This window comes from Alosa pseudoharengus, unplaced genomic scaffold (assembly GCF_046254945.1).
Source record: "Alosa pseudoharengus isolate Yale_2024_CS ecotype anadromous, Long Island Sound unplaced genomic scaffold, YU_APseudo_1.1 YU_APseudo_1.1_scf_244, whole genome shotgun sequence".
NCBI lineage: Eukaryota > Metazoa > Chordata > Actinopteri > Clupeiformes > Clupeidae > Alosa > Alosa pseudoharengus.
This window is the reverse complement of record NW_027468692.1, coordinates 5,001-30,658: the sequence shown is the minus strand read 5'-3', so window position 1 is coordinate 30,658 and position 25,658 is coordinate 5,001. Positions and strand designations below refer to the sequence as shown.

Genomic DNA, 25,658 nt, shown 5'->3' with positions numbered 1-25,658 from the left:
CTGTATGTTTGTATGTGTGTGTGTATGTGTGTGTGTGATGTTTACTTACTCATCACTAAACATGTTCAGACCATCGTCACATGACTTGGAGCGTGGTGCCGTGACAGCCAACATATAGGACGAGCGGCGACTGGACTTCACACCTAAACATGAGGATTAGAAAGAGTGTGTGAACGGCAGTGTGTGTGTGTGTGTGTCTGTGTGTGTGTGCGTGTGTGTGTGTGTGTGTGTGTGTGTGTGTGTGTGTGTGTGTGTGTGTTTGTGTATAGAGGTATGTGTGTGTGTGTGTGTGTGTTTGTATGTGTGTGTGTGTGTGTGTGTGTAGAGGTATGTGTGTGTGTGTGTGTGTGTATGTGTGTGTGTGTGTTTGTGTGTGTGTGTGTAGAGGTAAGTGTGTTTGTGTGTGTGTGTGTGTGTGTGTGTGTGTGTGTGTGTGTGTAGAGGTATGTGTGTGTGTGTGTGTGTGTGTGTGTGTAGAGGTGTGTGTGTGTGTGTGTGTGTGTGTATGTGTGTGTGTGTGTGTAGAGGTATGTGTGTGTGTGTGTGTGTGTGTGTGTGTGTGTGTATATGTGTGTGTGTGTGTGTTTGTGTGTGTGTGTGTGTGTGTGTTTGTGTGTGTAGAGGTATGTGTGTTTGTGTGTGTGTGTGTATATGTGTGTGTGTGTGTGTTTGTGTGTGTGTGTGTGTTTGTGTGTGTAGAGGTATGTGTGTTTGTGTGTGTGTGTGTGTGTGTGTGTGTGTGTGTGTAGAGGTGTGTGTGTGTGTAGAGGTGTGTGTGTGTGTGTGTGTGTGTGTGTGTGTATGTGTGTGTGTGTGTTTGTGTGGTAGAGTCCTAACTCACTGTAGTGGTGGGAGAGGTGGAGCTTGTGGGACAGAAGGGAAGGGATGGGGGTGGGGTTTCTGGACTCTGTGTGGGTGTGGCTAGACACCGGGGTGGAGTCAACACCCCCACTGGACACTACAGAGGAGGCGGAGACTAGCCGGGCCCGAAGATCAACGGAGGGGCTCGTGGGTTCATCTGGGGAGGAGAGGAGGGGAGATGAGAGGAGGAGAGAAGAGGAGAGGAGGAGAAGGAAGAGGAGAGGAGGAGAGAAGAGGAGGAGAGAAGAGGAGAGGAGGAGAGAAGGAAGAGGAGAGAAGGAGAGAAGAGGAGAGGAGAGGAGGAGGAGGAGAGAGGAGGAGAGAAGAGAAGAGAGGAGGAGAGGAGGAGGAGAGAAGAGAAGAGGAAGAGAGAGGAGGAGAGAAGAGAAGAGGAGGAGAGAAGAGGAGGAGAGGAGAGGAGAGGAGGAGAGAAGAGGAGAGGAGGAGGAGGAGAGAGGAGGAGAGAAGAGAAGAGAGGAGGAGAGGAGGAGGAGAGAAGAGGAAGAGAGAGGAGGAGAGAAGAGAAGAGGAGGAGAGAAGAGGAGGAGAGGAGAGGAGGAGAGGAGGAGAAGGAAGAGGAGAGGAGGAGAGGAGGGGAGGAGAGGAGGAGAAGGAAGAGAAGAGGAGGAGAGAGGAGGAGATGAGAGGAGGAGAGAAGAGGAGAGGAGGAGAAGGAAGAGGAGAGGAGGAGGAGGAGAAGAGAAGAGGAGGAGAGAGGAGGAGAGAAGAGAAGAGGAGGAGAGAAGAGGAGGAGAGGAGAGGAGGAGAGAAGAGGAGAGGAGGAGAAGGAAGAGGAGAGGAGGAGAGGAGGAGAGAAGAGGAGGAGAGAAGAGGAGAGGAGGAGAAGGAAGAGGAGAGGAGGAGAGGAGGAGAGAAGAGGAGAGGAGAGGAGGAGAGAAGAGGAGAGGAGGAGAGAAGAGAAAAGGAGGAGAGATGAGGAGAGGAGGATAGGAGAGGAGGAGAAGGAAGAGAAGGAAAGAGGAGAAGAGGAGAGGAGGAGAGAAGAGGAGGAGAGAGGAGGAGAGGAGAGGAGAGAAGAGAGGAGAGGAGGGGAGAAGAAGAGAAGAGAGGAGAGGGGGAGAAAGGAGAGGAGGGGAGGAGATGTGAAGAGAAGAGGAGAAAGGAGAGAAGAGGAGAAGAGAGTAGAGGAGAGGAGGAGAGGAACGGAGGAGATGAGAGGAGGAGAGGAGAGGAGAAGAAAAGAGAGAAGAGGAGGAGAGGAGAAGAGAGGAGGAGAGGAGGAGAGAGGAGAAGAAGAGGAGAGGAGGAGAGGAGAACAGGATAGGAGGAGAGGAGAAGAGGAGAGAGGAGAGGAGCAGAGAGGAGAGAAGAGGAGAAGAGAGTAGAGGAGAGGAGGAGAGGAACGGAGGAGATGAGAGGAGGAGAGGAGAGGAGAAGAAAAGAGAGAAGAGGAGGAGAGAAGAGGATGAGAGAAGAGGAGGAGATGTGAAGAGAAGAGGAGGAAAAGGGAGAGAAAAGGAGAAGAGAGTAGAGGAGAAGAACAGAGGAGAGGAGATGAGAGGAGGAGAGGAGAAGAAGAGAGGAGAAGAGAAGATGTGAGGAGGAGAGGAGAGAAGAGGAGGAGATGAGAAGGGAAGAGGAGGAAAAGAGGAGAGGAGATGAGGAGGAGAGGAGAAGAGAGAGAGGAGAGGAGGAGAGGAGAAGAGAGGAGGAGAGGAGGAGAGAGGAGAAGAAGAGGAGAGGAGGAGAGGAGAACAGGATAGGAGGAGAGGAGAAGAGGAGAGAGGAGAGGAGCAGAGAGGAGAGGAGAAGAGAAGAGAAGAGGAGAGGAGAGGAGAAGAGAGGAAAACAAAAGAGGTTTTACTGGTTTCACTACGTGTTGTTGTATCTACCTCCTTACCATTCTGCGGATTCTTATCTTATTTAATAATTACTTAATTCTAAATATCTGATGTTTTATTTATTAGTTTATTATTCTAAATATCTGATGTTTTATTTATTAGTTTGTTATTCTAAATATCTGATGTTTTATTTATTATTTTGTTATTCTAAATATCTGATGTTTTATTTATTATTTTGTTATTCTAAATATCTGATGTTTTATTTATTAGTTTATTATTCTAAATATCTGATGTTTTATTTATTATTTTATTATTCTAAATATCTGATGTGTTATTTATTAGTTTGTTTGTTTTATTATATTTTTTCTTCTTTTTCTTTTTCTCTATTATTGTGTTTACGCCACTCGAGCTGTTTATATTTTATTTCAAGAGCACATTGCACAACATGCAAAACATTACAAATGACACAATTAGGCTACAATGGGAAACATAATTATAATAAAGATATTACGAAATACATCTCACAATGGGAAACATAATTATAATAAAGATATTACGAAATACATCTCACAATGGGAAACATAATTATAATAAAGATATTACGAAATACATCTCACAATGGGAAACATAATTATAATAAAGATATTACGAAATACATCTCACAATGCAGTTGCAGATTGGTAATGACGGTTAAAAGTGATTAGGCGAGAGCACAGCTGAAGACGCACTGTCACAAGATATAAGCAACTCCTCTGCAGGATAAACGTTGTTTTATTCAGTCATTCGAAAAATATTAGGGTAAGGGACTGTTTGTTATTTATAAACGGGGCCACCGGAGGGATTTTGAGTGCTTCAATCAAAAGTTGCATGACCCTCCCCTGCCTGCTAGAAAATTTTCATGACCCTCCAGCAGTCTTTTAAAAAAAGACATGACCCTCCCCGGCCAATTGTTGATACCTTTCGCCCACGCTATTAAGCGCTATGAAGACACATCGACTTAAGCTAACGTTCTAAACTCACCCTCTGCTTTCTGATCTTACACATCACACTTCACCAAGATGGTGGCCATTTCAGTAGATTTACTCACTAACATTGTTGTGGAAACACAATAAGCATGGAAACTAAATGCACACTTCCTGCAACTGCATTAGCCTACTTGAAATAAGTTACTCCTCTAGTAAGTATTCACATGAAATAAAACAATAAAACATTGAGACCATTCAACAAAGCACACTGGGTAAAAACACATGAACTTGTTGCTATGGACTCGTCTTTAGGCTTCCTCAGTCATTGTAAAGCTGCCGAAGCTGAACATTATCCAAAACTCAATTTCTCAGACGAGCGTCAATTTGGGAGCTTGCTACACTCCTTCCTTCTCAAATGACTTGAAAAGGCCGTTTTCACAATTTCACAAATAATCACAGGGACCGAAAAATACCTAACATGCCAACTTTTTCCGGGTTTAGGCCTATCATTTTAACTTTTCCTCGCTGTCTTGCCGTTTTAATATTTTCCCGTAGAATATCCCATATTACTGTAATACTCTCATAACATTAGTCCTGCATTCTGGCCTGTCTCTGTGTTGTCCTGTTGTTACCCCTTGCCCTTCCAGTGAAACAGATGTATTCAAATCATCGTTTTGCTTGCTTGAATGCGAATATAAATGGAATAAAGCTCCTTAAAAATTAGCACGGAGATCTGATTTGAATGACACCTAGCTGAACCAATAAGACAACATAATTATCATTAGAATTAACTTAGCTTGGCTGTTAGCCTGGTCTGGACCAGGCTAGGTGCAGAGAATAAATCCCCATGGTAACTTATGTGCCATCTCTTTTGTGAAACCAAGTCAAGGCTAAATTCATCCAGGATAACCAAAAAATCCAAGCTTAATCCCTTATCTAGGTTTTGTGAAATACCCCTCTGGTCTGTGGCGGAATTGTTTTCTGAAACTGCAAAATATCAACGGTGAACGCCCCCGTGGGCGCAATCGAATTCCCTAATTTACATGTGCCTGTGGAGGGAAAATTCCAATATGTGCTGACTGCAAAATAGGAAAGACAAAACCGCGAGTATACAAAGTCAATTGCGCTGGGACGCAAGATAAAGCCCATTATGTGATTTTGCTCTTCATTGTGGTTGATAAAATTCAAGATTTATGTGCAAAAAAAAGCTAATTTGAATTTTCAGAGCAACATGTTACGGCAATACCTGAATGCAGACCTTAATGATCATTGCTATTCTACCTTCCTTACTTTCAATTGCGAGTTGAAATTAATGTTAAATGATGACTTACATAGGTCTGCAGTACAAATGTTTTTTAAATTGTAGCTGAAACAAGTACAAAGGATCTTTAATCTATTCATTGAATTCATCATCGTCAGATCAGGAGCACAGAGGATGCCATCTCTATGGCACTTCACTCTGCCCTGTCCCACCTTGACAATAGCAACACCTATATGAGAATGCTGTTCATTAACTTCAGCTCAGCGTTCAACACCATCATCCCCTCCAAACTGATCACCAAACTCAGTAAACTGGGCATCAATACCTCCCTCTGTAACTGGATTCTGGACTTCCTAACCAACAGACCTCAGTCTGTTAGGTTAGATAACCGCACCTCCTCAACCATCACCCTAAACACTGGCGTACCACAGGAATGTGTGCTGAGCCCTCTCCTCTACTCCCTCTTTACCTACGACTGCACACCTGTACATGGCTCTAACACCATTGTCAAGTTTGCAGATGACAATACGGTGATTGGGCTCGCAACGATGAGACGGCCTACAGGGAGGAGGTCCAGCACCTAACATCGTGGTGCACTGATAACTACCTGGCTCTCAACACCAAGAAGACCAAAGAGCTCATTGTGGACTTCAGGAAGTCTAAAGCTAGCACACACACACCCATTCTCATCAACAGGACTGAGGTGGAGCGTGTTACCAGCTTCAAGTTTCTGGGTGTCCACATCTCTGAGGACCTCTCTTGGACCCTCAACACCTCTACCCTGATCAAAAAGGCTCACCAGCGTCTCTTCTTTCTGAGGTCCATCTGTCTCCTCAGATCCTGGTGAACGTCTACCGCTGCAACATCGAAAGCATCTTCACCAACTGTGTCACACTTTGGTATGGCAACTGCTCTCCACGACCGGTAAGCACTGCAGAGGGTAGTGAAAACTGCCCAACACATCACCGGTTCCTCACTCCCCTTCATCGAGGCCATCCAGGGCAAGCGATGCTTGTGTAAGGCGCGCATCATCAAAGTGTGTTCTCACCCCTACCACAGACTGTTCACCCCACTCCCCTCCGGGAGGCGTTACAGGTCTCTCCGCATCCGAACCAGCAGGTTCAGAGGAAGCTTCTTTCCTGCGGCTGTCATCCTACTGAACTCTAGCTCTGCATCCCGGTGACATCCAACTAACTAAGACCCCATCACCCCCTGCCCCGCCCCCGCCTGATGCCTCCTTGCCTGTGCCTGTTGAGGTGTCCACGACCATGGCAACCTTGACAGGGACAACAAGGAGGCAGACATCCCCCCCCCCATAGCACTAGTTTTGGTCACGTTAACAACACGTTAACAACATAGCACTAGTTTTGGTCACGTTAACAACACGTTAACAACATAGCACTAGTTTTGGTCATGTTAACAACACGTTAACAACATAGCACTAGTTTTGGTCACGTTAACAACACGTTAACAACATAGCACTAGTTTTGGTCATGTTAACATAGCACTAGTTTTGGTCACGTTAACAACACGTTAACAACATGGCACTAGTTTTGGTCACGTTAACAACACGTTAACAACATAGCACTAGTTTTGGTCACGTTAACAACACGTTAACAACATAGCACTAGTTTTGGTCATGTTAACATAGCACTAGTTTTGGTCATGTTAACAACATAGCACTAGTTTTGGTCATGTTAACACATAGTTGTTATCAGATGTCAGATTTAGCTTACACAGAGGTCTACCTACCACTGTCAACATCTGGCATGGAGAATGCACAGAAAAAAATACTGTTTTATGTTAAAGATTCTCTGTTGCATAAGCAGATATCCAATGGCATCATCTATGTGCAAATCAGGGTTTCCGTTGTCCGGTAATTACCGGACATTGGCCGAAAACAACGAACAGTGAGGCGGTTCAAACATGGCCAGGCCCAGGCAGACTAGCCGTAAAAGTTTTTTCAGAGGCCAGACGCGATGGATGATAAATTGGTAACGTCTAAAGCCTCAGATGTCCGGTCAACTCCAACACCACCAGATAAAAAGCAGAAGTGTCCGGGCGTATCTGTCGGAATCAGTGACATTGGAAGTGGAGTTGCGGGGGATGCGGCCGCTCCAAGACACTGTCATTCTCCGTGTACACTGTCACTGGACATGCAAAGTGTTCTTTACCCAAAGCATACAGTAGGCCTATGCGTTCTCTGTCTATGATCTGCAGGGTTAGGGCCTCCTCGACGAGGAGATTAGGCTACTGGTCCGCGAATAATTTCTGGCACAATTAAACGGTATCATTGAACCGCGGCCGAAAGAAAAATAAACTAAACATTTCCCAGAATAGGAAACATTTCCTAATTTATTGTTATCAAATAGAGGCATAGCATTAGGGGGTAGTGGTGTGAGCGCTCATTCTTGTATGTGCACATCTGTGTAAGTTACTGTAAACAGTCACCACTGGAGATAACGTAGCAGCAACAAACAACGTAGCCTTTTTAAAACAACGAACGAAGCGGACTCTTGCTGTCCATGAAAAGATACTGGCTAGATCTTGTTCGGAAGGTTTATGTTAGGCTAATGAACATGTTGCATTCTATACAGCTTGATTATAGCCTGTCTCCAGTTTTCCCTTAATTTGACTAATTAAGAAGCGATAATATATTTGACCGGCATATCATCGAAATGTCCGGAAAACGAAACCTCTGCCGGTCACTTTGACCGGCACCATTTTTTTCTAGCGGAAACTCTGGTGCAAATATACAGATATCCTATGGCATCATCTTGCATCTCTCATCATCATCTTGCATCTTTTTTCTTTTTTTTGTGTATGTGACTGTATGTGTGTGTGTGGTTAAGGTTAGGGTTAGTGTGTGTGTGTATGTGTCTTACCGATGAATGGAATGGTTGCCAGGCTGTCATCCTGTACTGTCAGTTGAGTCCCAGCATTCCGGTGTTGGGGGGTGGAGTCACTACTGTTGGAATGGGCGTGACCAGCTGGTTGGAGGGCGGGGCCAGTGTTCTGGGCATGCTCAGTGCTGGGGAGGGGTCCAAGGCTGTTGGCAGGATCTGATAGGCTGAGAGAGTCCAGCATGTAGTTGGGGGGGAGGTGCAAGGTATGGAGCGCTTTACGTCCACCAAGGGGCTTCTGTCTTAGCACCACTTCCTGTTGTTGCTCCGCCTCTTTCTGTCTCAGCTCCACTTCCTGTAGTTGCTCCGCCTCTTTCTGTCTCAGCTCCACTTCCTGTTGTTGCTCCGCCTCCTTCTCAACTGCCTGCACCTGGTTGGTCAGCAGGTGGATCCGTCCCTCACTGGGCACAGTGTCTGATTGGTCGGCGGTTTCCGGGGAGTCTTCTGTGTGGGCGGAGCGCCACGCGAGAGCGTCAAAGTGGGGGGGGTCTCGGAATGAGTGGGTGTGCTGCAGGATCCGCCCAGTCTTGTGGTAGAAGGAGGGACTGTAGCTACGGTAACCCTCACACTCCTCCCCCTCAGAGCGATGCCGCACCTGGGGGGCGGGCCTTCGGGGTCGGGGTGTGTGGTCAGGAGTCGGCTGGGGGAGTGTTTCTGCCGTGCGTTGCGGAGTGCGCTGCATTAGAGGGGAGTGGTGTGTGTGTTGCGGAGTGTGTGAGGGGGAACACTCCGCTGTGTGTTGGGCTGAATACGGAGGAGTGTGTTCACGGCTATCTGCTGGAACTTTAGGAGGTCTTTGCCCATGTGCGTGTTGGGGTGTGTGTTGGGGTGCATGCTGGGGTGCGTGTTGGGGTGCGTGTTGGGGTGTGTGTTGGGGTGCGTGTTGGGGTGTGTGTTGGGTTCTTTGCACATAGGAGTGCCCAGGTGTCTGTTCGTAGTGATGGGGCATGTGTTGGGGGGGGTGTCCAGAATGTTGAGGTGTGTGTTGTGGTGTGTGTTGTGGTGTGTGATGTGGTGTGTGATGTGGTGTGTGTTGTGGTGTGTGATGTGGTGTGTGATGTGGTGTGTGTTGTGGTGTGTGATGTGGTGTGTGTTGTGGTGTGTGATGTGGTGTGTGATGACGTGTGTGAGATTGTTGTGTTGTTTGTCTGTGGGCGGGACTAACAAGACTCCTGGGCGGAGCTTGTCTGTCTGGTCTGTCCAATGAGAGAGGCTCCAGTGAAGGGGCGGGGCGTGCAACCAGGAGGGACTCTGAGCGTGAGCGGACAGGCCACACCCCCTGCTGCCTCCACTGGGCGGGGCTTACTGAATGCAGCAACCAATCAGCCTCCTGGGAGCTACTGTAGCCCCTCCCCCTGCCCTCCCCCAGCCTGTCCTGAGAGGCGCTGCGTCTGTGAGGGGGGGGGCGTCTGGGTGCTGGGGGGGTGCGGGGGGGCAGGTAGGATGACTGGGAGTGTGTGCGTGTGTAAGGCAAGCGTGAGTGTGTGTGTGTTTGTGAGTGGGTGTAGTACCAGTCACTCAGTGCTTGAGCTGTATGAGAACTGCGACTGGGCGATGCGGGCGACAGATGGTTGCCGTGGTGATGGTGGCCGTGGCCCCCCAAGGAGAAAGAGCGTCCTCTGGGCCCCTCCCCGTCTGTCCAGTTATCCGGCGGGGAGGCGGGGCTTAGCCAGCGGCCCCTCCTCTCCTGAGAGTGTGTGTGAGATGTGAGCGAAAGTGTGTCAGGCCGTTTGGTGTGTGTGTGAGGCGTGTTGGTGTGTGTGTGAAGCGAGTGGGTGTGTGTGTGCGTCAGCCCCCACCCATCTTGCTGCTTCTGACCCATGTGGGCAGGTTCATGGGCGTGGTTATAAGGTGCAGGCGGGGCTGGGATATGCTGAGCTCCTCCTGAGTACAAAACAGTTCCTCTGGAGTAGGAAAGAGCATCCTGAGAGTATGCCTATGAGAGATGGAGAGAGAGAAGGGGAGAGAGAGGGAGAGAGACGGAGAGAGAGAGAGATGGAGAGAGAGAGAGAGAGAGAGAGAGAGAGAGAGGGAGAAGGGGAGAGAGAGAGATTGAGGGAGAGAGAGAGAGAAAGGGAGAGAGAGAGAGAGGGGGAGAGGGAGGGAGAGAGAGAGGGAGGGAGAGAGCATGTTAAGATTTCAGGCACCAGCTAAGTCTACCAGTCTAATTGTTACACACCAACCCAACACCTTACCCCCAAGCCAAACACATTACCCCACAAGCCCAATACCTTACCTACCGGCCCAACACTTTAACTACCGGCCCATCACCTTATCTACCGGCCCAACACCTTACCCACAAGCCTAAAGCCAGACTGGCCAGTCTGGCTAAACCTCTCTAAGACTGAACTACTGTTTTTTTCCACTGGTCTTCTCTCTCCCTTGCACCTAGGGCAAAATGGCAGCATGAGGTAGTCAAATCTAGGCGTCAGCAGGAGATAGATAAACTCATCAAGGAGAGGAGGCAGCTTAAGGGGTATGCTTTGGGGGCAGCCGTGGCCTACTGGTTAGTGCTTCGGACCTGTGACTGGAGGGTTGCCGGTTCGAACCCCGACCAGTAGGCACGGCTGAAGTGCCCTTGAGCAAGGCACCTAACCCCTCACTGTTGCTGTTGTTGCAGGCAGCTCACTGTGCCGGGATTAGTGTGTTCTTCCCCTCACTGTGTGTTCACTGTGTGCCGAGTTCGAGCTGAATTCACGGAGTGGGATAAATGCAGAGACCAAATTTCCCTCACGGGATCAAAAGAGTATATATACTTAATACTATAGACTATACTATACTACTACTAATAAGCGGTGGAGAAAAGCTACAGATGATGAGAAGGAAGGTATTGACTGTCTACAGGCAGATGTGAGGGAGCGGCTGGCAGTGCTAAGAAGAGCTGAAAATATTAGGAAAAATAGGAAGAAGAAATCACAAGCTTGACTAGAATTCTATAAAGACCCATTTAAATTTTAAGTCTTTATTCGTAATGCAGAAGAGTGGTAGTCTTTTGGAACCTAAGCAGAAGCTTGAGGAGTATTTAGAGGGAGTGCACAAAGATAGGAAGAGGTTCAGAGAGATGGTACTTCCCGCTGATATCCCACCTATTGGTGAATTAAGTAGCCAAAGCGACGATAGTCCACCAAGGTGGAAAGAGGTGCAAGAAGTAATAAAACGTGCAAGGGCCTCTTCAGCCCCGGTGTTATGAGTTTGTGCCTGTAATTCCAGTTTTGTCCTTGAGGGGTCACTGTTGGGTTTTTCTGTTGCTGTTCACCTTCCATGTTTGATAATTAGTCATTAGTGTGTTCACCTGTGCTTGTTAACTTCACTATTTAAGCCACTGGCTTTCCTTTGTTCTTTGCTCAGTCTTGAGTTGTCACTCAACTGGAAATGCTGATCAAGTCTCGTTTTCGTGAGTTCTTTTTGACCTTGTTATTCTGATGTTATGTTTTTGTTTCTACCTCAAGACTTGTTTTTTGCTGCTGTGGAATTGTATTTTTTGACCTGCTGGACTGTTGGCTATTTTGTCTGGATTTTGCCTAGTGACCTGTCTCAAGTCTTCAACCTGTGATATATCACCAAGGCTTGCATCATACCACCTTCCCAGACTCTTCACTGGTTTCTCCAGAATCGTCCCCCAGTTTCATGAGCTTTTATGACAAAAGCGTGACTGTGGTAGTTAACAAACTACATCCTAATAGAAAACTGTTAGCTTTCCTGGTATCAAATGACAAATGGTATCACAACATAAATTATGCTGGCGACCCAAATAAAATCTCCTGCGACCCACCCGTGGGTCGCGACCCAGACTTTGGGAAACACTGGTCTAGTGGTCTAGTTGTCTAGTGGACTTGTGGTCTAGTGGTCTAGTGGTCTTGTGGTCTAGTGGACTTGTGGTCTAGTGGTCTAGTGGTAGAGCTTCGGACTAGTGGTCTAGTGGACTAGTGGTCTAGTGGTAGAGCTTCGGACTTGTGGTCTAGTGGTCTAGTGGACTAGTGGTCTAGTGGTCTAGTGGTAGAGCTTCGGACTTGTGGTCTAGTGGTCTAGTGGTCTAGTGGACTAGTGGACTAGTGGTCTAGTAGCTTTGGACTGACACACTGGAGACCCGGGACCTGAGCAATCCTAACACCCGGGACGTGCAAGGGCCTCTTCAGCCCCGGGACCTAATGGAGTGCCCTCCTCAATTTAGGCCAATTAGTCTACTGAATGTTGAAGGGAAGGTTTTCTTCAGTGTGGTGGCACGGAGACTGACAAGTTACCTTGAAAGGAATAAACTAATTGATACCACGGTGCAAAAAGCTGGAATTCCTGGCTTCTCCGGGTGCTTAGAGCATACCTGCATGATTTGGCACCAAATTCAGTTAGCAAAGCATGAGAAGAGAGACCTGCACGTTGTGTTCTTGGATTTGGCTAATGCTTTTGGGTCTGTGCCGCATAGTCTGTTGTGGGAGGCCTTTCATTATTTCAGAATCCCAGGTAGCATTAAAAGCCTAGTAAAAGCATACTTTCTGGATATTCAATTATGTTTTACTACAGCTGAGTACACCACAGGGTGGCAACAACTCGAGATCATCTCCCCACTTGCTTTTACAATGGCAATGGAGGTCATCATTAGGGCCTCAAAACGGGTAGTGGGTGGGGAGAAGTTGGAGGGAGGGCCACGCCTCCCCCCGATTAGGGCTTTCATGGACGACATGACAACCTTGACGTCAACCGTTCCATGCACCAACAGGTTGCTGGATAAGTTAAGTAGTAATCTGCAATGGGCCAGAATGAAGGTGAAGCCAAGTAAGTCTATGGGCTGTATTTTGGGTCACCAGCGCATGGGGTAATACTCGTTATTCACCCGCGGAAAGTTGAATTCGGTATTTTGCACGTTTATTTTTTAAGCATTGCGCCCAGGGGTGTGGCAATTAACAACCTAGGGAGGGGACTCGCGCATTGTCTAAAAATCGCTATCATACACCACCTAAACCTGGTCAGAAGTCAATGGCGAGTTGTTCATATGCTATTTTAAGAGCGCATGTCAACAGTCATATTGGCAGGTGCACGCACCATTCTTCTATCATTCATGAACGCACACCAGCGCACGTCCATGCAAAGCATTAAATTGCATGATTACAATGGGAAACATAATTAGAATAAAGATATTACGAAATACTGTACATCTCATGATGAGTAGTTATTCACCATCATTTGCAAATTGGTAATGGCGGTTAAAAGTGATTAGGGGAGAGGCGAGAGACACGTCACGAGATATAAGCAACTCCTCTGCAGGATAAATGTTGTTTTATTCAGACATTTGAGCAATATTCGGGTAAGTGTTTTTCCAGCCTATGTTTTCGATGGTAACCCATTGTCAGTCAATAGTGAAAGTAACTGCATATAACTGTCTTGTGGTTGACTGACTCCTTGGTGAAGTTAGTTTCACTTTGCCAATGAGTTCAAATAATAGACGAGTGCAAATGCGTGAAGGCTATGCTAGGTTTTAGTAAAGCATGGTTTAAGAATGACTATTCCATACGGTCTCGCATGCGCCGTTGAATGCCAAAATACCGATGCATTTATTTGACATATCGCGCGTTGCGCCGTTAAAGGGAATGACAGATGTCATTCTCATTGGTTTAAAATGATGTTACGCCCCAAACACACCCATATGACTGATTAAAAGACCTAGGAAAACCTTGTTACGCCATGCGCTCCACTTTTCATAACGAAACCCCTCCCAATGTGAACTGGACATCCTACTAAATTTGAATAGACTTTTGACGAGTGACGATGCACTTTAGAATGTCATGATGGGGCCCTATGAGTCTCTCAATTGTTAAAGGGAAGGTAATAGATAAAAAGTTTGCTATAAATAAAGAGGTGATTCCCACGGTTCTGGAGAAACCAGTGAAGAGTCTGGGAAGGTGGTATGATGCAAGCCTTGGTGATTTATCACAGGTTGAAGACTTGAGACAGGTCACTAGGCAAGGTATTGCAAAAATTGACAAGTCAGGGCTGCCAGGTAAGCTCAAGCTGTGGTGTTTGCAGTTTGGTTTATTGCCTCGGCTAATGTGGCCATTGACAGTTTATGAAGTTCCTCTGTCAAAGGTAGGTTGGAAGGTTGGAAGGTTGGAAAAAATGATCAACTCCTTTGTCAGAAAATGGGTCGGAGTCCCACACTGCTTAAAGGCCCGTACACACCAGATACGACACGAAATTACGGTGCGAAAATGCGAAAAATTCGTGTGCGAAATTTTCGCACTCAAAGTGTACACACCGAGTCCGATGCGATCATTTTAATATTTCGCATTCTATTTCGCATTGTTTCGCGCCGTGAGCCCGTGAGTTGAATTTAATGATGGAGACGTCTAGCAGCGACGAAGAGCTAATTGTTATCGACATCCTCTTGAGAAAGAGAAAAAGGCAGTTTTGGGTACATCCTACGTTACAGCTGAGGCAACAGCAGGGAGAGTTCCACCACCTCATCCAAGAACTGAAGCTGTACCACGACAGATTCCGTCAATATTTTAGGATGAGTGTCGTTCAATTTGAACATATTTTGGGTATCCTGGCTCCTCACTTGAGGAGACTTCATACAAACTACAGAGAGCCAATCGATCCAGAACAACGCCTGGCAGTGTGTCTAAGGTAAGATATACCCTAGTAGGCATATAGGCCTATACGCCTAATGAAAATCTTAGACGACTTCTAATAGGTCCGCTTTTCATGAGCGGACGTAAACGATACATTGTAGCCACTGTTTCAAGTTTCATGTTGCTGTCTGTGCCTACTGATACATAAGTAGCCTAGCTGCTAGCCTACTAAAATCACGAAATCCATTTAAATCACGATTTCGCGAAATGTTCCTCTGTTCTATTATGAACGTCTGGTTACATTCATATGGTGTTTACATAACGTTGGTTGGCTATCATCCTAGCTTGATCAAAGTAACCTGGATAAAAGAAAGATGGATAAATAGATAGATAGATGGAAACAGAAACAATAATAAATAAAGACAGCCAAGTAGGACCTATAACATGTATATGTATGTATTTATGTATTTTATCTTTACTTAGATTCCTCTGTACTGGTGATTCCTATCAAACAATTGCATCAAGCTTCAGGTTGGGGAAATCGACAGTGGCAGAAATTGTGAAGGAGGTCTGCCACCTAATCTGGGAACAGATGATGGATCGGTACATGCCTGCACCCACCGAGGCTTTGTGGAGGAGGGCTGCGAGGGGTTTCCAAGAAAAACGTAACTTCCCCAACTGCATTGGTGCACTGGATGGGAAACACGTCATTATCCAGAAGCCTGCTGGATCTGGATCATCATTCTTTAATTACAAGGGCACATTTTCAGTGGTTTTGCTAGCCCTAGTTGATGACAACTACAATTTCATTGCTGTGGATGTGGGAGCGTTTGGTAGCAACAGCGATGGAGGAATTTTTGCCAATTCTAATCTAGGCAAAAGCCTTGAGGCAGGCACACTGCATGTCCCTCCACCTGCTGCCTTACCTGGTGCCCCAGAATTGGGAGATCTGCCCTATGTGATAGTGGCAGATGATGCATTCCCTCTGAGGACGTACATCATGAAGCCATATCCAGGGAGACGCTTACCAGAAGACCAGCGGATCTTTAACTCCAGTGCCCGCCGGATGGTGGAAAATGCCTTTTGGTATTTTAACACAGAGATGGGAGATATACCAACGGCGATTGCGGGTGGCACCGGATACAGTAGACCAGGTAAAATATTGCACAGTATATCAGTTAAAAATAAAATAGATGTTTGTTAGTCATTAGACAAGTTTACTGATTACACCTTATTCTTTGTTACTGCAGGTGATCAAGGCCACATGTGTCCTCTGCAACTACCTACGGCAAGATGCAGGCCAGGCAGCAGCAGAGGATGAGCAACATGAGGAAGGTGATGTAGCTGTGGGCCCTGCTTTGCAGCCCACCCCACCTCTACGAGGGAACCGTGGACCTGTCCTAGCCATGCACAATCGGGACACACTATGCCGCTATTTCTCCTCTCCTGCAGGAGAAACACGCAGCCAATATTACAACACTTGGTGGCTTTTGTCATATAGGACGGGGTACTGACAAACAAGATTGATTAGTTGTTCACCCATTTTTTAACCTTTTCTTCAGTGACGTTCTATATTTGTTTCATCATATTAGAACTCTGCGAAATCATTATTTGATTGGTCAACAGCTCTTTTTCGCATGCGAAATTTCGCATGAAACGAGACCATTGCGAAAGTTTTTTTCATCGCAACGAATTTCGTCCTCGGTGTGTACAGACTAATAAGAATACATGTGTTTAATAGCCTGCGTAATTTCGTGCGAATATTTCGTCCGAAAAATCGGACTTGGTGTGTACGGGCCTTAACCCTTTGCAGACGGCCCATTCTAATTTCGGTACCCCAGTACCGATGACGTTCAGTCTAATAACTCCGCCATACCCCAACCAATTTTATCAATGAAAACTTCCTCAAAAACGTCACATCATAGGCTTTCTGGCGATATGATTGGTTAAGGGATTTGTGGCGCGAATTTCTTTTACTACGTGAAGGAAAAATCAAGAGTTGACGTCTCCCTCCACTATAGGAAAAACAGCAGGAAGCACTATGCATCGTTGATCTTGACGTCGTCTAAAGGAGAAACTACTGGATCATCTGAGGTAAAAACAAGTCTTTTTGTGTTATTATTACTTGTTATCCATGTTATTACTTCAAAATCGTTTTTAAAAGTTATTTTTGCTGGTAATTACACCTTGTAGGCATGGCCGTAACATAATGCGTGTGTGTGTTCACTTCAGCTGATGACAGCTGGTATTTTAGCACACCGTAATCTTTAGTAAACTCATTATTTTCAATCATTTTTGGGGGGTTACTATATGTCAACCAAGATTACAGACCTACTAAGACTGACACTTTAACGATTTGTTCTATTTTGAACGATGTTGCTTGCTTGTCATCTGATAGAAAACTAGCTAAGTTAGGTAACGTTAGCATCAGGAGAGGCTGCAACATGTCCTTGATGCATAGTCGCGATAAAGTTCACTCCCGTGCTTCATGACTGCCAACTTTATGTCAAGTACACCTAATCGGTATTTTATTGTCAAATAAACCTTTCATTCCTTCCTAATATGTATAGCACAATTTACAGTTGTTTGTAGCCAAGTTGCTTAGCTTACTTAGATAGAAACATCTGACATGTATGACAACGTTAATGTTACGTTACGTGAACACTGTGTTGATCACCGATGGTGTAACGTAAGGATTTTATTCATTGACTGCTGTTTTCATGAATACAGGACTGAAGATTTGTTATAAATGTGTCTTAGTAATGTTTAGCTTTTAGGCTGTAAGGTTGACTGCTACGATTATGAGGTTTATGGGTGGCTAACTATGATGGGAGCTCATACACCCAAGCCTACTCGTCGACACATTATTTTCTAAGGGGGTGTTTTGTCTTTATGCAACTGCAGTAGCCTATGCACGGTGTGTATGTGTATGCATACGCTGTTTAGATGTTTTCTGTCATATCTCCTGACTCATGTTAATGAATCAATTTTTGCTTGTAAGCTGGTATGCTATGTATGGTTTAGCCAAGGCAATAACACTTACTGTAGTGAGCTCTGAGACTAATGTTACCTCTCCAAGCAATATTGGAGTCCTCCAGTGACAATAATACTTTTAGTGAAAAGAGTCATGGTTGGTGGTAATTAAGATTATGTGGAAGTAATGCAAAATAAAACTAAACAACCTATTCACTATCAGATCTGTGATTTTTTGTTATTTTAGATGGAGGGAGAGAAGTACGTGCAACTGGGGTGAAGCAGCCGACTGCTGCTGGCAAATATGACCCCAAGGACCACAATGGCATGGACATGGGACATGGATGGGTAGCTTCTGGATGAAGACGACAATGATGTGCTACAGGAGGAGATAATCTCTTATCCTCAGCTGGGTAAGCATGTTTGTGTGTGTGTGTGTGCATCCATCTGGGCGCAAGCACATTTCTGGTTGTGACAATAGTGTTGCTTATAACAATAATAAGAGGGATTATAGTGATAATAGTTTGGTTAGATTTGTAATTCAATTTCTATATTTCTTATCTGACAATTTCTTTATTTTGAATTTGGTCAAGTCCCATGTCAGGTAGAAAGCATACACTTTGCCTATCCTTCCAACACAGACAGAGACACCAACTCCAATAGCATTTACATCCCATCGTCTGCTAGGCTTAGATGGACACACACGCATGCACACACATATATACACACACACACACACACACACACACACACACACACACACACACACACAACCACGCAACCATGCCACAGCTGTGACAATGCACACACCACGGATCTGGTGTGAATGTGGCGTTAGTGTATCACCTTATGTGTAGGGCAAATGATATCGATAATTATATATTGTATCGAATTATATGCTGTATGGTTGTTAAATGTATTGAATTTCTTCTAACGTTTTAATTGTTTATATATATGTGTGTGTGAATGTTAGTATGAATTGATGTTTTGTTCACCATGTAAGATTTGTTGATCTTTGTTATACTGTTGTCTTGTCATTCTTGTAGTTCTAATAGTTACTGCATGTTTGTAAACATATGTTTATGTTATTTACCTGAAGTTGTTGTTCCTGTTATTTAATCACATTGTTTAAGACTTTTCTAAATAAAATGATTTATTTCCCCTTGTGCCAGTGTCTCTATATTCTTGTTTTCATAGTAGAATGAAGCACACGGAGAAGCAGTTACAATCAGCTAGTCTGTCTTTCAGCCTTTATCTGTCCTCCCCACAATTGATTTAGCCTCTTCAGAGTACAGTAAGACATCCCATATTGAGGTTGTTTTGATGGAAAAACATCTTATTTTTTTACATGACCATTATATCTGTATTTTTAGGTCAGATGCCAAACCGAGAAATGAAAACATTCTACTCTTTAAAAATTCTACTTGTTACTGTTATGAGTAAATTAATCATAACTTCTGAACCAAAGGTGATAAATTGATTCTGTTTTTTTCACTGAGGAGAACACAACACTGGCTATCCTTTGCACACTATATCTACAACAGACATTAGGTGAAAAGAAAGATTCATCTTGACATTGATATTTTCACGTTTTTTGATGTTGAATTTTGAAGGTTTTGTTTAAAAACAATGTGTGGTACACTCAAATGTATTAACTACAGTGTTGCCACAGTTACCTTGAAAAAGTAATCTGATTACTGATTACTCCTTTAAAAAGTAACTTAGTTACTTTACTGATTACTTGATTTTAAAAGTAACTATGTTAGATTACAAGTTACTTTATTAGTTACTTTCAGCAGCTGCCGACAACACCCCCAACGCCTCAACATAAAAATGATAACTGGTTTTGCCAATACTCACATACTGGAAGTGCATTTTAACAGCAATGTATAGCAGACATCCCAACCTAACCTACTTAGATACTGAAATTCAGATGTTTGTTCAATAATGTCTAAGTACACCAAATAAGGAAGGCCTATTGATAGAAATTGTTATAGTAAAATATGTAGATTTTTTTTCATGTAGCCTTGGCAACTAGCCATCTTGTAGCCTATAGGCCTGAGTAATATGCAAATGAAATTACACTTGTTAAACTCACCTCAACAAGTCTTTTGCAATCATTTAACCTGCCGTGAGCAATGCTAAAGTTGCTGTTACAAACAGTGCAGTGTGCAAGATTATCATTATGTTTTAATCTTTTAAGACAATTGGGAACACTTTTGTGTAGTCTGATGTGAAATGGGTCTTAAATCTTCCTTTTTGAGGGGCACTGACGCTGCCATGACGCTTCTGTTCCTAGATACACTGACTGAACTGATTAATTATGTTTGGGAGAAAAGAGATATAAGCACACTGAAAACGGATTGGTTGATTTAGCAAAACAGACCAGGATGCTCTCTGTCTTGGATGCGCTTCAGGCACAAACGGACCACTCCTCTCTCTCCCTCTCCGTTGTGTGCGCATTAAGCTATGCACACGCGATTTGAAGCAAATATTCTAGAATCTTTGATTTGAAGTCCGGTCTGGCTTGCGTGCTCTTGTTCGCTCTAGGTTCCGGGAGATTTTATGTAATTTGCGGGCGTCAGGAAGCCGCTATCAATATGTGGGAGACTTCCAAAACTTCGGGAGACTTGGGATGTCTAGCTAGACAGCACTTTGTCGCCAGCACAGAATGTACATTGAACTTTATTTTTTGTCATGTTTAGCTGACACAAACTCAAAGTAATGACTGATGAAATGTGCATCTCTCTCTCCCTCCATTGTTGTTTTCGTTTGTGTCGCTGCACGTGAATTGTCCTCATGCTGAAAACATGAGCATAGCCTACATGACATTAATCCCCAACACAAGAAGAAAGCAAAGAATATATCTTTTTATTAAGGAAAATGACAAAAATAGTAACGCACAGTAACTTAGATAAGTAACTTTAATCTGATTACTGGTTTGTAAATAGTAGCGCGTTAGATTACTCGTTACTGAAAAAAGTGGTAAAAATAGACTAACGCGTTACTAAGTAATGCGTTACTGGCATCACTGTGTGTACCATTTTAAAGGGCTAGTTTTCCTGATTACAATGGTGGGTATATCTTATCTCTGTCATGTAGCATGGCCACACAATAAGCCTTTTTGCCTCACAAGGGCATCAAGTATGAAAAAACGGAATGTTTTGTGCCGTTTGCAAAGGTCTAATAAATTTATCATACCTTTTGAACAAAAGGTGACACATTGATTCTGTTTTTATCACTGAGTAGAGGACAAAATTGTGAATCTCCCATATACTCTATGTTTTTCTCTATCTACAATAGAAATTGGGAGAAAAATTAGATTAATCTTGACAAACTGATATTTTTGTGTTTTTTGGGGTTGAATTTTAAAGATATTTTTCAAACTTATTAATTATATTTTATACCATTTGAAAGGGCTATTTCTCCTGATTACAGTGGTGGGTATATTGTATCTCTGTCATGTAGCATAATCATACAATAAGCCTTTTTGTGCCATAAGGCCATCGAGTATGAAAAAATGGAATGTTCGGCACAGTCTGCAAAGGGTTAAGGCGAGACACTACAGGTGAATAGGGTAACATTTTTAACAAGCAGATATCACTACTTCCCCAGTTGATTATTTACATTAATATGAGAAAAAAATGTATTACAAGTTTGCTGTAATTTAATGTTTACATATGCAGATTAGGCATTATCTAATTAAATATGAGCTCATTTGCATACATTTTAAGGCACGAAACCTGAGCATTGGATACAGCCAGGTTCAAAATTATGTTTTCATTGTGTTAAGATATTAGATGGGGAAACATTTACAGAGGGATTTATGAATATCTACTTTTGTTATCCTGTAAATCAGAAAATTATGTCACTAGCCCTAAAAAATCGATTTTTCCATGTTTTTAGGCATAAAATGTCATGTAAGTCAGGCTAGGAATAATATATCAACAAACCCCTCTGTAGACATCTTCGACATATAGTTAGGCATAAGTCTAGAAAGTTTGGTGTATGTACGTGCTTCTGTATTGGAGTTTTTGAGCTCAAAGTGTGAGAGGAAACTCATTTTGAGAAAACAGCCTTGAAAGACAGCCAATGAGATTCCGTTCTCAGCTTAGACTCGCCTTTGAACTTCCGCGATTGGTTGCTGATACAAAGGAAGTGTCCATATATGGATCACATAGTGTGATACAGGAAAAACAGAGCTTTCCAACGGTAGTACACATGATATGTTTTGGACCACGGTCGCGGGAGTGCATGCAAGGTTAGAATGCTAACTTTTGCTGAATTTAGGAGAAATATACAGGCGCGAGTAGACACAATATAATGAAATAAACACCTAAATGTGTAAATCTGACTTTTTTGTTGTAGTAGTGTGAAAGAATACATGCTAAGGTAACAGACTAGCTCAAAATCTCGAAATTGACCAGTGCATGAAAAAACGATGTTTTCACCTGCCGTGTCTCGCCTTAAGCAGTGTAGCCTTGTATGGGAAGGGCATTGTAGAGTTGCCAATATCTAGTCTGACAGAGGAATTTAAGTGTGCTAAGGCTAGATTGGAAATGACTCTTACTCAGTCCAAAGACCCAGTGGTGAGGAAAGTTGAACCCACAGTTAATGCAGGGAGGAAGTGGAACCCAGAACAGGCAGTTAAGCAAGCTCAATCAGCATTGAAGCATAGAGATATAATGGGCCATGTGCAGCACGGGCGGGGGGGTCTAGGGGTGGGTGTAAGTAAACCCTTGTGGAGTAAGGCTTCTGCAGGAGACAAGAGGGAAATGGTAGTGGAGGAAATGCATAGACAGGAGGAGACTGTAAGATGTACTTAGGCAGTGTAACAGGCAAAACAAGGGCAGTGGGTGAACTGGGAAGGGGTGGAAAAAAGACTGATTAAATGGAAAGATCTATGGGGCATGGAAGCTGGTAAGATCAGATTTATGTTAGATGCTACATATGATGTGCTCCCATCTCCCAAGAATTTAAGTCAATGGTTTGGTGAGGATTATAATGCATACTTTGCTCGTGTGTGGGCAGCCTCCACCATATCCTATCAGGGTGCAAGATAAGTCTCACCCAGGGGCGGTATACATGGCGTCATAACCAGGTATTGAAATGTGTGGCAGCGGCAATTAAAGATAAAAGGAGAGAAGTCAATTCACGAGCAGCTAGTAAAGGGGTTAGGCAAATTAACTTTGTACGTCAGGGGGATAAACCTCGTTCCGCGAAGGCCAGGTGTAAAACTGGCCAGTTGGAAAATGGAGCGGGCTGGGAAATGAAGGTTGATCTTGGAACACGGTCTCCACGTTTCTTAATGCTGCATCCAAAGTGAAGTCTCTTAATATGGTCTCCACATTTCTTAATGCTGCATCCAAAGTGATTGCTGGATCTGCACCCACTTGCTTAAGTGCTCTCATGAAGGCCCCTCGGCCACCTCGCTCCATCAAGGGATGGGAGGTTCAGTCAAAAATTACCAATATGACCCAATGGGAGGTTCACAGTCAAAAATGACCAATATGACCCAATGGGAGGTTCACAGTCAAAAATGACCAATATGACCCAATGGGAGGTTCACAGTCAAAAATGACCAATACCTCAAACATTTGGTCCTATCTTAGGATTCAGCATCTTGCCCTGTATGAATCTGCAAAGAAAAGGGAACCTACATCAATAGCTGGCAACCTGGCAACAGCTGTATGCCAGCCTGCAATTGATAACATGTTTCAGCAAAAAAGAAAATGGACAAATTCAGATGACTGATCAAAACATATGGACAAACTAATCACAGAATGATAGTTACAGACAGCCAACAGTTCACAACCGTGTCTGATGTTGGCTTACAGTTAGTCATGGCTGCAGCTGAACCATGGTATGAACTGAAAACTGAGAAATTTTACAGTACAGCCAAACTAAAATGAAATCCACGATAAGGTTGTGCTCAAGATCAAAGCCCTTATTAAGCCAGAAAATGCTGGCTTTCCACTGTCCTTTACCACTGATTGTTGGTCAGGATCGACGAAGTCACTGATGAGCCTAACAAGTGGTTCAGAAAGCAAGTTGTATTAAATACAAAGGTAATGAAGAAAGCAAGTTGTATTAAATACAAAGGTAATGCAGGGATCCCACACCGGTGATTATACCAGGGAGACATTCCTGGACATGCTCCAAGATTGGGAAATTACCAAAGACCGTGTAGCTCTTGTCCTTCGGGATAATGGCGCAAACATGGTTAAGGGGTTGAGGCTGGCTGAGCTTCCAGATCTCACAGCTCACACTCTGCAACTGGTGGTTAATGAAGGCCTGGCAAGTCAAAGTGACGTCATTGCCACAGTGAAGAAATGTGTCAATCATTTCCAGCACTCTATCTTTCCCATAATGCTCAGCAGTGGGAAATTGTGATCTTTCCCATAATGCTCAGCAGTGGGAGATTGTGTCCTCTATTTTGTGTCCCTTAACTCCCATTGAAGAGGTGTGTGTGTGTGTGTGTGTGTGTGTGTATATGAGTGACACTTGAGGTGGGCAGCAATGCTTCCTCTGCATCTGGCATCATCCCCTGTGTCAGTGTGCTCACAATGCTTCTCCGAGATGATCGGCCCTCAACAGGGAACCAGAACCCTCAGGGGAGTGATGAGGCTCTCAGCAAACAGTTTTCCAAACTGGAGTAGGCAAAATCTGTGGTTCTGGCATGTCTTTTGATTCCATGTTGCAAAAGTCATGCATTCTCCTGTGCTTCTACATTAACCAAGGCCAAAGAATGGCTGAAAGTGGAGGTGGAAGGTGATTTAGAGCCAAGTGCAGAAGAGCAGAATGCAGCAGAGAGAGGTGGAGCAGAGAGAGGTGGAGCAGAGAGAGGTGTGCAGTAGAGAGGTGCAGTAGAGAGGTGCAGTAGAGAGAGGTGCAGTAGAGAGAGGTGGAGTAGAGAGAGGTGGAGTAGTAGTGAGTTAGTGTAACTCACTACAATGACCATTAACACACTAACTCACTACAATCAACACTCACACACTAACTCACTATAATACACTAACTCACTACAATCAACACTAATACACTAACTCACAAACAATCAACACTAACACACTAACTCACTACAATCAACACTCATACACTAACCATATCGGTCTAACTCACTACAATCAACACTAATACACTAACTCACAACAATCAACACTCATACACTAACTTACTATAATACACTAACTCACTACAATCAACACTAATACACTAACTCACAAACAATCAACACTAACACACTAACTCACTACAATCAACACTCATACACTAACCATATCGGTCTAACTCACTACAATCAACACTAATACACTAACTCACAACAATCAACACTCATACACTAACTTACTATAATACACTAACTCACTACAATCAACACTAATACACTAACTCACAAACAATCAACACTAACACATTAACTCACAAAGAAACACATCACCACTACCTCACAAATAAACACACCAACACATTAACTCACAAACACACCAATACTAGCTCACAAACACACTAATGCTGGCCTTATACCATATGATTTTCAAGCTAATTCAGTCTGTCCAAAGTGGCAAATCTTTACTGGAGTCATGGCATGCAGGGCATGGTGATATCTGGTGTGAGATGGGAAATGATGAGTAGTGTATTCAAGCCTCACTGACTTCCTGTTGATATCTGGTGTGAGATGGGAAATCATTTAAAGGAATCTAGTTGCAGAATATAGTTGCCGTCTTCTAAATAGTGACCATGCAATGTTCCTAGTTGTTGCAAAATCATAGTCTGTGACTAGTCTGTGACTGTAGTCTTTCACAATCTTTTCGAAATCTTTTTAAAGTCCTCTGACGCATTACTCAAACACAAACAACACCCACAAACAAACAAAACACTAACTCACAAATCAACAACACTAACTCATAAACAAACAACACCAACACCCTTGGGGTATACTACGAAGCACGTTATACATATCTAGGCTATGTAGACATATCGAGGCTTGACAAAGCCTTGACTCAGGGGTATACGTTAAGTGATACTACGATTGCAGTTATGTGATATATTTGTCAAACTAGGCTTTCAGCTCAGATCTGTGTGCGTTCTCGGTGTTGGGATGACTTTGGCCAATCGTGAAATGTGGAGACGCACAAGACCGCCTCTATTTAAAAACAATTACTTCCGCATTCATGAGCGATAGCTTAATCTAGCGCATTCGAGATCCAAAATGTTAGTAGAGGCGGAGCTCCACCTGTAAGACATATGACAGAATCCTACACGTGAGAACTTCGTTTTTAAAGCAACACCAAAGAACTTTTCATCTGTCGCACGCACTATTTGTTTAT

General features: G+C 44.0%; 1 protein-coding gene across 1 annotated transcript in view; it reads right to left on the bottom strand.

Annotated features, from left to right (window-relative positions):
- Positions 1 to 49: 49 nt before the first annotated feature.
- The window catches only part of LOC143099123 (uncharacterized), a gene marked incomplete at both ends in the record, with an annotated part of 29,840 nt that continues 4,231 nt past the window's right edge, over positions 50 to 25,658 (bottom strand). Inside the window, 3 exon segments of the mRNA XM_076262206.1 lie at positions 50 to 143; positions 842 to 1,018; positions 7,775 to 9,728. Coding sequence (XP_076118321.1) covers positions 50 to 143; positions 842 to 1,018; positions 7,775 to 9,728 — 2,225 coding nt within the window.